Source organism: Vanacampus margaritifer, chromosome 4, assembly GCF_051991255.1.
Source record: "Vanacampus margaritifer isolate UIUO_Vmar chromosome 4, RoL_Vmar_1.0, whole genome shotgun sequence".
Taxonomy (NCBI): domain Eukaryota; kingdom Metazoa; phylum Chordata; class Actinopteri; order Syngnathiformes; family Syngnathidae; genus Vanacampus; species Vanacampus margaritifer.
Window position 1 is genome coordinate 7,254,162 of NC_135435.1, and position 12,470 is coordinate 7,266,631.

General features: G+C 39.7%; 1 protein-coding gene and 1 long non-coding RNA gene across 6 annotated transcripts; both read right to left on the bottom strand.

Moving 5' to 3' along the window:
• Positions 1-6,464: 6,464 nt before the first annotated feature.
• hp (haptoglobin) lies at positions 6,465-11,766 on the bottom strand. Of its 5 annotated transcripts, XM_077564804.1 has the most exons (6): positions 11,644-11,658; positions 11,358-11,446; positions 9,479-9,598; positions 8,797-8,912; positions 8,408-8,691; positions 6,465-7,160 (listed from the first exon to the last, which is right to left on the bottom strand). In XM_077564804.1, the coding sequence occupies exons 5-6, from the start codon at positions 8,657-8,659 to the stop codon at positions 6,534-6,536; spliced, it is 879 nt and encodes a 292-aa protein (XP_077420930.1). In that variant the 5' UTR covers positions 8,660-8,691; positions 8,797-8,912; positions 9,479-9,598; positions 11,358-11,446; positions 11,644-11,658; the 3' UTR covers positions 6,465-6,533. The 5 variants fall into 5 exon arrangements, with proteins under 5 accessions (XP_077420930.1, XP_077420928.1, XP_077420929.1 ...); XM_077564802.1 differs by having other exon boundaries at positions 8,797-9,598; XM_077564803.1 differs by lacking the exon at positions 11,644-11,658 and having other exon boundaries at positions 8,408-8,727; positions 8,846-8,912.
• LOC144051045 (uncharacterized) lies at positions 10,482-11,351 on the bottom strand. Its single transcript, XR_013293985.1, has 2 exons — positions 11,149-11,351; positions 10,482-10,861 (listed from the first exon to the last, which is right to left on the bottom strand). It is a non-coding gene; the product is annotated as an uncharacterized LOC144051045 (long non-coding RNA).
• Positions 11,767-12,470: the final 704 nt, after the last annotated feature.

A 12,470-nucleotide genomic window follows, 5' to 3' on the forward strand; every position in this document is an offset into this window, starting at 1 on the left:
ATCAGGATCCCGCAGTTCATTGATGATCAGCACCGGTCCAATAGGAGGCGCTAACTTCCGGACGACCCCCACTTTTGTTGCCTAGTCTGCCCAGCAAGCAAGAAAGACAAGTGGATACTTCCTGCCGGTGTCTCAACGTGCGGCAAACGCTGTGACAAGAATAGCAGAGACACACGTTGAGCTGCTGTCGTCACCTCAAGAAGGAATGTTTCTTCTTCCTTTGTGCTCAAATGCTACTCTATGGCCCCAGTGCCACTGCACCTTCTAGTGGATGGATGTAGAATAGTGACATAGAAATGGAAACTGCTGAAAAACTATAATATTTAATCTAGAGAAAATAAACAAATACATTAAAAAAATATATAGAGTCTCTGGTCTCTGTTTTTATCCACTTTAATTTCCTAATTCAGTCTGTTAAAAAATTTCTACAGACAGCTGATTTCAACTCTCTACACGCATGCTTGCTATTTTCTTCTTCGTCTTCTTTTCTTCTTCTTTGCTTATTTGATTCGCAAGGAATCTTGATCCATGTAGTCGCGACTTGTATGCACTGTTATGATTTGTGTATATCATGCTTGGGTTTGTTGTTTTGGCTTTTTGTCCTGTCTTGCTTGTTTTGTTTGCACCTGTACTCGTCATCCTGTTCCTTTGTGTCATCCAATCAGCTCTCCCAGCCATTTGTGTCTTGTCCAGGTCTCTCGTTGTCTCGTCAGTTGGCTTGTATTTAGTTTCGTTCAATCTTTGTTGGATCATTGTCGCTGTCACCACTCTTATGTTATGTTGTTACTTTTATTTTTAGTCTTTTCAGAACTTTGTTGGTTTTGTTTATTTAGAGTTTTACCCAGTATCCCCGTTAGTGTTTTTGTTAAATTGTGTTCAATATTACATACATCCCTGCCGTGGTTCTCCGGCCTCCCTGCATTTGGGTCCTCCACCCCATCGTGACACCTTCCTTGAATACATTGTTTTCTTCACTGCGTTTTCACATTATTTTTTGTCTATACGGTGAAAACACCACAGCGTGTGCCTATATGCACATGGGGTAAATACAAGTATATAAGTTTGTGCTTCTGGTGTGTAACCAACCGGAAGTACTCAAGCCATTGTCAACAAACATGACGCTAGCTGCAATGAACTACACTTCTGGAGCGAGGAGGAAACCCACTACTTTATTTAGCGTGGTGAGTGGCATTAATATGTCTTTTATTACGTATTGTAAGTTAAAAGTGGAAATTACGTTATTTACGTAATTACATTGTCCACGCGTCGCGGCCTAATCGAACACAAATGAGCATGTAAACGGGAGTAACTCTTTCCGCCACGCATGTAAACGTGTTACTTTGATTGTTTCAGAAACCGGAATTATGACGTTAACCCAAATATTGACTGCATGTAATCATAATCATTGAGGGCAGATTCAAAGGTCAGGGGGATCACTTGCGGAGGTATTATTCATAAGGTATCCCTTTATGCGGATGATCTCCTTTTGTATCTTACAAACCTGGTGAAATCTGTCCCAGCAGCCTTGGAGGTCTTCAGGTTGTTTGGGTGTTTTTCTGGATACAAGCTGAATCTTGGCAAAAGTATTTTGTTTCCTCTAAATCTATTGGCTAAAGAAGTAGATTATTCAATATTGCATTTAAAGTTGAGTACTCTTCATTCTCTCGCATTCAAATTTCAGCTGCTTTTAAGGATCTTTTCAAACGTAACTTTGCCCCTCTCCTAGAGAAAATTAAGTTAGACTTTGTACGCTGGTTGTTGCTACCTATTTCTCTAGCAGGGCGGGTCAACACAGTTAAAATGATGGTTTTGCCAAGAAGTTAAGGTACCACTGATTGTCGCACCCACCCAAATGGGGCGAAATTCATTCTACGCATTTGACCCATCCCCTGAGGAAGCGGTGAACAGCAGCAGGGGCCGCTCTCGGGAATCATTTGGTGATCTAACCCCCAATTCCAACTCTTTTAATGCTGAGTGTCAAGCAAGGCAGCAATGGGTCCCATTTTTACAGTCTTTGCTACGACCTGTCCAGGGATTGAACCCACAACCTCCCAGTCTCAGGGCGGACACTCTTCCACTAGGCCACTGAACTGAGATTTATATACCTTTTTCAAATGGTCCCCATTTTCCTACCCAAAATATTTTTTAGAAAAGTAGATGAAGCAGTGTCTTCCTTTATTTGGAACAAGCAAATCCTTAGAATTCGAAAATCTTTGTTGCAGTGTTCTAAATCAGAGGGAGGGCTGTCTCTGCCTAATTTTATGTATTACTATTGGTCCACAAACATTGTGAAATTGTCTACCTGTATTTAAGGAAGGTCATGGCCCTCTTTGGTGTTCTTTAGAACTAAGTTCGGATCCTTGTATCTCCCCGATTGCAATTATGTGCTCGGCTTTACCAATTGACTATAATGTTAAATTAAAAAAACCCGTGGTCCAAAGTAAGCTAAATATTTGGTTTCAGTGCCGTTGACAATTTGATTTTAGGCAGCTATTTACCTGCTCTCTTGTCATATTAAACCCCCTTTTTCAGATAGCTTTGAATGACTCGGGTTTTAAATTGTGGTTTACCAGGGGCGTTGTGCATTTTTCCGACCTGTTTGTGGAAGGTTCATTTCTCTCATTAGCATACCTGTCAACTTGTACGTTTTATACGTATTTTATACGTTTTTTTACCATTTCAAATCATGTACGCCGTACACCGACTTTTGTACGGGGAAAAAAAAATGCGCTGACATGCGCATGTGTAGATATACATAGAGTAAATATCGTGGAAGCAAGCATGGAGGAGCCACCTAGGAAGAAACGAAGAACTCAAGGATCGGGTCGACACCAGAAAGAATGGGAGTTACTTCAAGGTGAATATGCTGGCTGGATTAAAGCATCGTTAAGAGGCACTCAATTCTCATTCTGTGTCCCTTGCAATAAAGACGTGAAAGTTGCTGCGAGTGGATTTTACGATCTGAAGAGCCACTTTAAAACTGCCGGACACGTGGAGAATGTGAAAAAAAACAATTCACATGTCCCATTAACCAAGCATTTCGTCTCTACCGCAAAATCCTGCAGCATCCCACAAAACGACAAATGCGGAAATTCTCTTCTGCCATTTTCTTGCTGAGCACAACATTGCTTTCACAGCTGCGGACCACTTCTCGGATTTGGTGAAAGTTATGTTTCCGGATGCACAAACAGCTAAGGTAATTTATTATTATTATTATTATTATCATTCATATCTACAATGAATCAGCATTTATGGCACCGTGTCAAAAATTTAAATTTTATATTTTAATATTATATTTTTGCAGGAGTTTGCATGTCGGAGGACCAAGGCTACGATGATTGTTAAGGAGAGCCTTGCACGTGGCTACACCCAAGACGTCATTCAGTACTGCAGAACTCACCCATTTACCCTCATGATTGATGAAAGCAATGATCGTACTACCAAAAAGCGACTTGTTGTGTTAGCTCACTTCTTTGATGGGGAGAACACAAATACCAGACTCCTCGATTTACCAGAGTTGGCATCAGGCACAGCAGCATCAATCTTTGCCGTTATTGACAACATTTTACAAGAAAATGACATTCCATGGAGTAACGTTGTGGGATTTGCAAGCGACAATTGCAACACCATGGTTGGAAAGAAAAACTCTGTCATGTCTAGGATAAAAGAAAAAAATGGGGCTGTTTTTAGTGTTGGATGCATTTGTCATCTTGGCAATCTGTGTGTCAAAGATGGACTGAAGACATTGCCAGTAAACATAGATGACTTGCTGGTGGATATATTTTATTTTTTTAAAAATAGTTCCAAACGAATTGAGGATTTTAAAGAGTTTCAGGACTTTACAAATTCCGAGCAAGAAAAAATCCTAAAGCATTGTCCGACACGATGGTTGTCTCTGCAAAAAGTGGTTGAAAGAACATTGTCTCAGTACGAAGCACTCAAAAGCTACTTCGCTAGCCATGCGGATGTTGAAAGGGCAGGTAAAGTGAAAAGCATCCATGATCGACTTCAAGACCCTGTTACTCTCCTCACACTCCACTTCCTCAGCTTCATCCTGCCTCAAATAAATCAATTCAATATTGTGTTCCAAACAGAGGCATGTATGATTGGAGATTTGCTACCAGATATGGAAAGACTCTTAAAGTAACTCTTGGTGAAATTTGTGCAAATGGAACATGTCAAATCTGCTGATAGCCTGCTGGCAGTTGATTATACAAACAGATGCCTGCAGCATGAAGATAGCAGGCTTGCTGTTGGCTTGGGCACCAGGGCCCTCTTCCAAGACACCAATGAGGAGGATGAAATCAGGCAAAGCATCACACCAGCCATGCAAGCAACTTTTTTTCCCTCTGTTCGCTCCTTCTACAAGGCTGTTGTAACTAAAATGATACAAAAATTTCCATTTGAGAATACAATACTGAGTGACTTGGTGGTGTTGGACCCAAGAAAGAGAGAGATGTTGGATTACACAAGTATTGTTAAGCTTGCAAACAGGTTTACACCAGACTTTGATCAGGAACAATTAAAAGATGAATGGGAAGACTATCAACTAATACCTGATGATCTTCTCCCTCAGAAAAGTCAGGATGGACAACCAATTCGTCCAGAGACATTTTGGCCTCATGTGTTCAAAATGAAAACTGGTTTGGGGCTGGATCGCTTTCCACTGATGAGAAACATGTATCTAATTTTACTCAGCCTTCCTCACAGTAATGCTGATAGCGAGCGGGTTTTCAGCCATGTGAGGAAAATTCATACAGAGTACAGAAAGACAATGGGAACAGACACTCTTACTTCTTTATTACAGATGAAATTGAACTGTGACAACTGTTGCTCACAAGTGAGACCCTCATTAGAGCAGATAAAGTCTGCTAAATCATGCACATTGGCTTACAATAGGAAGCACTGAAGGCACAGTTTATTGCATTGTAAACTTTTTAAATTGAATAAAAGACTTTGTATGCAAATTACCTTTGTTATTTCTATTACACTGTCTGGTTACCGCGAGTAAACATGCGTCGTACGGTGTTTGTAAGGTTTTTTTGGGGTTTGTAAGGGGAATCATAATCATTTATAAGGGCAGTTATCGGCAGAGGTTGACAGGTATGCATTAGAGATGTTAATTAAGAATTTGACATCCCCAAAACTCACTTTTTCAGGTATTTGCAGATTTGTAGTTTTGTAACTTAACTATTTACTACGTACCCTGGTTTAACACCTGCCTGCCCTCTTGAAGATTGTTTGCAGTGTGGACCCACTGTCAGAGGTCAAATATCTCAAACATATAAACTATTTCATAAAAATAAAACTTGACAGTTTATCGGCTCTCAAAGAAGCATGGGAATTTGATTTGAATTTGCAGATTTTGGAGGATGTATGGGGCCTTGGTATCCGCCGGATTCACTCAACATCTATTTGCATCCGCCACTGCTTGATACAGTTCAAAATCTTTCGTCGGTCCTATTTGACAAAAGCCAAACTGGCTAAAATATATAATACCACTGATGATGGATGTCCGAGATGCAAACAGTCACCTGCTACTATGAGTCACATGTTTTGGTCCTGTGATGACCTGAGCAAGTTTTGGGATGCAATCTTTAACGTTTTCTCCTATGTCTGTAATAGAACTATTGACCCTAACTCCATAATACCAATATATTACGTCATTCCAAGCCAGCATGGTTTTAGCTTCTACCAAATGAATGCAGTCGCTTTCTCATCTCTAATGGCTAGAAGGTTGATCCTGTTGAAATGGAAGGATGTACGACCACCCTGCTTTATTCAGTGGGTGAGAGACGTCCTGATGTGCTTACAGAATGAGAATTTAAGATATTGTCGAAGAGGTTTAAAAAAATATATACCATAAGACATGGACACCATTTATTAACTACGTGGCAAAGTTGTCATTTGTTGATGTGTGACCTTTGGTGTAAGCCAACGACTTTGTAATACTATGTAGCCTTTTTTTTTTTAAGTTGTTGTTTGGTTGGTTCTTTCGGGGTTAATGTTTATCTAAATTGTGCCAAAATATAATAATCAATCTTTGTGCCATTCTTTGTATACTTGTATACTTTTGATACTTGCCAACTCAAGGCCAATTTGTTGTTTGTAATCAAAATGGAAATATCAATAGTTTTCAAAAAAATTAGAACGTTGATTGACAATGACAGAAGGGTGTCCCGAAAACTGGTGCCAGTTTGGTTTTACTTGTTCTAGTGTTCTAATCAATTTCTTGTCTTCTGATTTGATTTAATTTTATAGGCTAATCAGGCACATGTCATCTTCCATGGGGTATTTCTTTTGACTTAAAGAACACAGATTGAAAAATAAAGTACTTCTTGTTCTGCAGTTTGGTGTAAAAACATCTCGAAGCAACTCTTATGAACCCAACATTTCCCGTTATGTTAATCACGTTTTCAAATTTGATTCTGTACTTCAAGGGATGACTTTGAATTATGAGAGGGTTGAGTCTACAAAATCATCATTTATTTCAAATTTGCTTATTCACGTTGTTTCAAAACATCTATAACAGTTCAAGAAATACTAAAAACAACTTGCTGTCTGCTTACAAATCTCCAAATTTTACTGGATACTGGATTTTCATCACGTGCATATATCTCATCCATAGCACAATTGCGCAGAGCAGATGATTTTTGTGTATCTCCCCTCATGACCCGCTTTATCCAGGGCAAAAATTTGGAAAGCGCCATATAGACACCATACTTGTGCTGCCCACAGGAATTATCATAAGAGAGGATCCCCGCTGCAAAAACATCTCCACTTTGGGGATCTTTGACAGCCAGAGCACCCCCCGCATCCCCTAAACACACATTTTCTCCATACTTGGTTGGTCCTGTGCACAGCATGTTTTCATCCACAGTTGGCATGTACTGTCTATTCTCGTATTCTGCCTTACAAATGGTGTGGGGCACCAGAGGGAGCACCAGGTGTTTGAGTGAGGCAGCGGCTGTCAGGTGAATACCGTAGCCCCATCCGGTGATGACCCCTGTAGCCTCTGGGCTGGCAGGCGGATCCTGGTCTATCTCTGGCAGAGGGATGGGGGTCACTTTGGGTCCCATAACCACTGCCTTCTTCAGCTGGATCAATGCTAAATCATTATCCCAGTCAGATTGGTTTTGGAAACTTGGGTGGAGAATAACCTGCACAGAAGAACGGTAAATTAGCTTTTTCATGGATGAGTGTTTCTTTCCCCCACTCATAGATCTCTTTTTTCCATTGGGCTTTTCGTGTTACGGGCACCACAGAATATCATCCATTTCCATCAAAGCCAATCTTCTGCATCGTCCTCTCGAAAAACAACTTCACACATGTCTTCCCTCGCTACATCTATCAACGTTCTCTTAGGTCTCCCTCCCTGGGAACTCCATCCTCCTCATCCTTGTACCGATGTACCGTAACTCCCTATCCTTCCTCTGGACCTGTCCAAACTATCGAAGTCTGCGCTCTTTAACTTTTTCCCCTATCTTGGCTTTGACTGTACCTCTGATGAGCTCATTTTTAATCCTATCCAACCTGATCACTCTTAGAGAAAACCTCACATCTTAATTTCCGCCACCTACTGCTCTTTTTCATGCTGTCTTGTCTCTTCCTCCTCCACCAATTCACACGTATTTTCTGTCTTCTGCTAATCTTAATTCCTTTGTTTTCCAATGCATGGATCCATCTTTCTAAATGTTCCTGCATCTACTCCCTGATTTCATTGCAGACAGTAATGTGATCCCCGATGCAGTCCAATCTCCACCTTAAATTCCTCTGCCACACCTACAACACACCTCACCACTGTTCTGCTACCCTTATACATGTCCTGTACTGTTCTAATATACTCCACTCCAAACTTCCTCATGCAGCTCCACGGTTCCTCTCTGGATGGGCACTAGAACACTTTTCCTCCATTTTTCAGGTATCTTCTCACCCTACATTATTCTATTAAACAACCTGCTCAAAAACTAAACAGCCACTTATGTTTGATGCTTCCATACCACTACAGGTATCAGGACCAACTACCCTTCCATTTTTCATCTTTAGTGCCTTTGTAACTTCTCCCTTACTAATCATTGTTGCTTCCTGATCCCCCACAATTGCCTCTTCTATTCTTCCTTTGTTCTCATTTCGTCATTCATCAACTCTTTAAAGTATTCTCTAAATGTAAATTGAATTTTCCTTTGAATGATACACATTTGTACCAAACCAATAACATATGAAATTGAGTGTGTTTTGAAGCCAATATTAAATGGACAGCCTTTGTTCAGTGGTGATGTTTTTGTCAAATTGTTCAGTATAAATTGCTCCAAATTTCCCACAGTGTATTTTTTCGCAAATCTATGAAACTGAAAATCCTAAGTAGTTTTGTCTAACTTACTGTACTATAAATATTTTTTATGCTCACCCTCTCAACAGCAACCTCATTGGCCGCTGTGGCCTCTGCTCGATGTGAAATTCCCAGATAAACCTTGGGAATGACGGGATCTTTTCCACGAATGTCCTGCCGACTCTTTTTGGCAAACAGATTTCTGCCTGCTGTCAAAACCCAGAGGTTGGATATGAGCGCGCCACCAGCAAAGCCTCCGTCCAGAAAACTGTCATTCAGGTAGACCATTGCTTGCCACGGCACATGAGGAGCCAGGGTGCCGCCAACCATCCGTTTAGATCTCACAGTCAGTAACTTGGAAGCTGGGAAATAAGCAATGCAACGTGCAGCATTTAGGTCTGAAACAATAACAAATCACAAACAATCACCAAGTTGAGAAATGTTGTTAAATACTAATTGATAACAACCTGAGGACTTTAGAGCTTCTCTTAACTAATGATCTTGCAGTAGGTTCACCTAAAGCAGGCTTCCCCGATCCTGGTCCTCAAGGGCCGGTGTCAGTACCAGATGTGATCGGGGTCACCTGCCGATGAAGTCACGTTACAGGATTGGCCTTAAATGATCCCTTTGCAATTGTTCAATAAAGTTGTATGGAAAAAAAATCTGATTGATGTTAAAACATTGGAAAGAAAATATTAAAGATGTCATTTAAATAACACAATGTATGGACTGAAATTGTAAAAATGTAAATAAACCTAAGAATAGAAAAGCAGGATACTTTAAGATTGAAGAAATAATAAAATAGGCGTCAGTATAGCAGCGCTAAGGAAATGCACGATTCAGACATGTTCACTTTGGTTTGGTTTCTTTTTTTAGCTGTTCACAAATCACAACACATCACAAAAACTGTTTTAATGATAATACAGTAGGAACATATTAGCAATCTAAACTGACAATATTTGTCACATCTCAGGCAATTAATTTGTGTATTTATGATTTATTCAATCTATTTTATTATTTATTTAATATATCTTGCTTTTATATTCTTAGGTTTATTTACGTTTTTACAATTTCAGTCCGTACATTTTGCTATTTAAATTGCATCTTTAATATTTTCTTTCCCATGTTTGACATAAACTGGATAATTACCAGCCAATCCTGTAGCGTGAAGTGCTTGTTAGGCGACCCCGATACGATCTGGCAGCACGATCACATCTGGTACCAACACCGGACACCTGCAGGTGTTAGATGTTTCCGTTCTCCAACGCCCTCGAGGACCAGGATTGGAAAAGCCTGACTTAAAGCAACCTTGTAACAACTTTTACTTCATCTACAACCTTGACATGTGGTCCGCCAGCCGCCTATGTGTGGCCTCCAAACTGTTAGGGCATTTTCACACTGCACTTAGCACAGTGCTCCACACCCGCGATCAACATTGGTCAACATTGGGTACGTGCTGCAGCGTGCAGCCGAGGCTGGGCACGAGGTGAGCTCTTGGCACAAGGCCCACGCCATGAAAATCACGAGTTGTATTTGTTTTGGTTGCGTCAGCATGTGCTTCCCGAGAGTTTTCTCCATGCAAATGATACAGACATCCGGTGACTTCACTGCTGCGAGTGCAAGTAGAAAGCTCTACACCAGGGCTGTCAAATGTATGGCCCACAGCCCGCAAGATGATTTAGGAAAGTACACAGCAAATCGGTCAGTGTTAAATTTCCAGTGTTTGATCAAATATGCAGTAAATAGTGTTATTTTAACACTGTTAGGATAAAAAGTTACACTGTCAGAATGTCCATGTGTTGAGGTGGATGTAACCTGAATAGCACTACCTTGAGTGTTAAATTGACCTTTACAATTGTCCAGGGCGCTATCGACAGGAGCCGTGAATTAAGAGCGTTTTATTTCAATAGCAATGCATCAAGTTGTTGTCAGGGTGGCGTGGATCAGTGGTAGAGTGGTTGTCTCGTAAACCTAAAAGTGTGGGTTTGATCCCAGGTCAGTGTGACTATGTGTATGTGACTCCGAAGTATCGCTGAGCAAGATACTGAACTCCCAGTTGCTCTGATGCTGCATCATCAGGAAGGTGAATGAATAGTCAAGTGTAAAGTGTTTTGAGGTGGAAACACGCAATGTAAATATAAAAGTACATTGCTATATTTGCATATATAGGAAGTTATTTTATTTATCTTTCTATCTCTATGTGCAAAAAATAGAGACCAGGGCGCTAATTGCTGTTATATATAGGTGTTTATCAAAAAATTTGAAAAATACTCAAAAAATTGAATAATTTCCGTAATTCCATTAAAAAAATCAAACTTTCAAAGATTACAGTTTCAGGGCCTACAATTTAAATGATTTCAAGTATTTATTTGTTTATCGTTTACATTATTTGGGCTTCCAGCTCATAAAACCCATGAAAACAGGATGTCATAAGATTAGAATAATGTGAAGAAATCACCATGCATACTTTCCAGTTTTTTGCATGGAGGAGAAAAAGATGGATGGATGGTAATTTCAAAATGATATGTCAATCTTCAATAGTTGGTTCGATTCCCTTTGCCTTAACCACTGCTTCGATGCGCCGTGGCATTGCCTGGGGGGGAGAGGGGGGGGGGGTTACAAAAGGAAAACGAGGGCCACAATACAATACTATCAAGAGGAGAATGAGGGCCACCAGACCCAAAAACAAAGAGCTGACAGCAAGCACCAAGAAAGCCTGGGCTTCCAGGACCCCCAGGCAATGCCAAGGCGCATCGAGGCAATGATTAAGGCAAAGGGATTCCCAACTAACTATTGAAGATTGACATAACTTTTGTCACCTTATTTGTCACTTATTTTAATTAAGTTAGGATTTTTTTGGGTTCTAAATGTTAAATTCTAATCATTCTGACAATGACTTTCTGAACAGGACCACTTGCAGGTCAGATGTTATTGTTTACCTCAAGCTTAAACTTGATTCGACTTTAGATTGGCATATTTATGCATTTTTTTGCAAGTTTACAATATACTCAGGGAGTGTGTGTGTTACCTGACTGAGACAGTTTTATCCTTTGCTCAGTGTGTGTCACAGCTGCCAGATAGACACACACAGCAGAGAAGAGCGCAGCCAGAGAAAACCTTCAAATAATGAACAAACATTTAATACCGTCTTAAAGTAAACAAAAGAATAATGAAGATCAAGATTATAAGCATCCAAAGGGAAATATGTTTTTTTGCTACGAAACACATTTTTATTCATTAACTGATTCATATGAATACAAATCAGGAAGTGCGTCTAAATTAATTGATATTCAGTTGAATAAATTTTGTCTTACTGCATTTTGTTGAAAATATCAACCTTCTTCAGTGATGTCGATGGTCACTTGTCTCATTTGTGTGACAAGTGGTAGGCTTTATATGCAACCTGGATTAGCAGCACTAAACTATGACACTGGGATTCCTGGAATCAGAAATAAATAGTTGCGAAATCACTCTCTGAATCAGAACAGAACAAACAGTTGTTTGGCCTCTGGGGACAGAACATTCGGCTTAAATCAGTGACATTTTTATTTACACTCTGCATACCCATGCAGCTATGACGTACTTAGCGGGAATCCATTTCACAAGTGTTTTTTTTTTTTGTATGGTATACCAAGATCGTCAAAACTTTTATTTATTAACTCACTTTTTATACAAATTGGTGTTCCTCTCCAGATAATAATAAATAAAAAAAAAGTATATTTACTTTATTTTAGTGATCTCACTCTCCCGTCTCCTTTCCAATAGTATGGAAACAGTGAGGCCAATTCTGTTTTTATGTCCACTGAAATCATTCACTATCATTTGACATTGCGTCCAGCTGGCAATGGTAATGGTTTTAGGCAATTTTAAAAACTTTGTCATCTACCTTTCGTCTCTCTTTTTATGACCACTGAAAAACTCCAACATTTTTTGAATTGTCAAATTTGATCTAAATCATTAATTAATTTGAATAATATTTTATCTAAAAAAGAAAAATAAAGTCATAAAATAATATAAATTTATACTTTTTTCTTTTTTTTTTAGATCCACAGGGAGCCACAGGAGAGGGACTAAAGAGCCCCGTGTGGCTCCAGAGCTGCAGGTTGCAAACCCCTGAACTAGTCAAACCCATGATATTACT

Coding starts and splice junctions, on each gene's coding strand:
- hp (XM_077564799.1), bottom strand. Junction 8,728..11,357: donor GATAAAACTGTCTCAGTCAG/GTAACACACACA, acceptor TTATTGTTTCAG/ACCTAAATGCTGCACGTTGC. Junction 7,161..8,407: donor ATGAGGTTGCTGTTGAGAGG/GTGAGCATAAAA, acceptor TCTTCTGTGCAG/GTTATTCTCCACCCAAGTTT.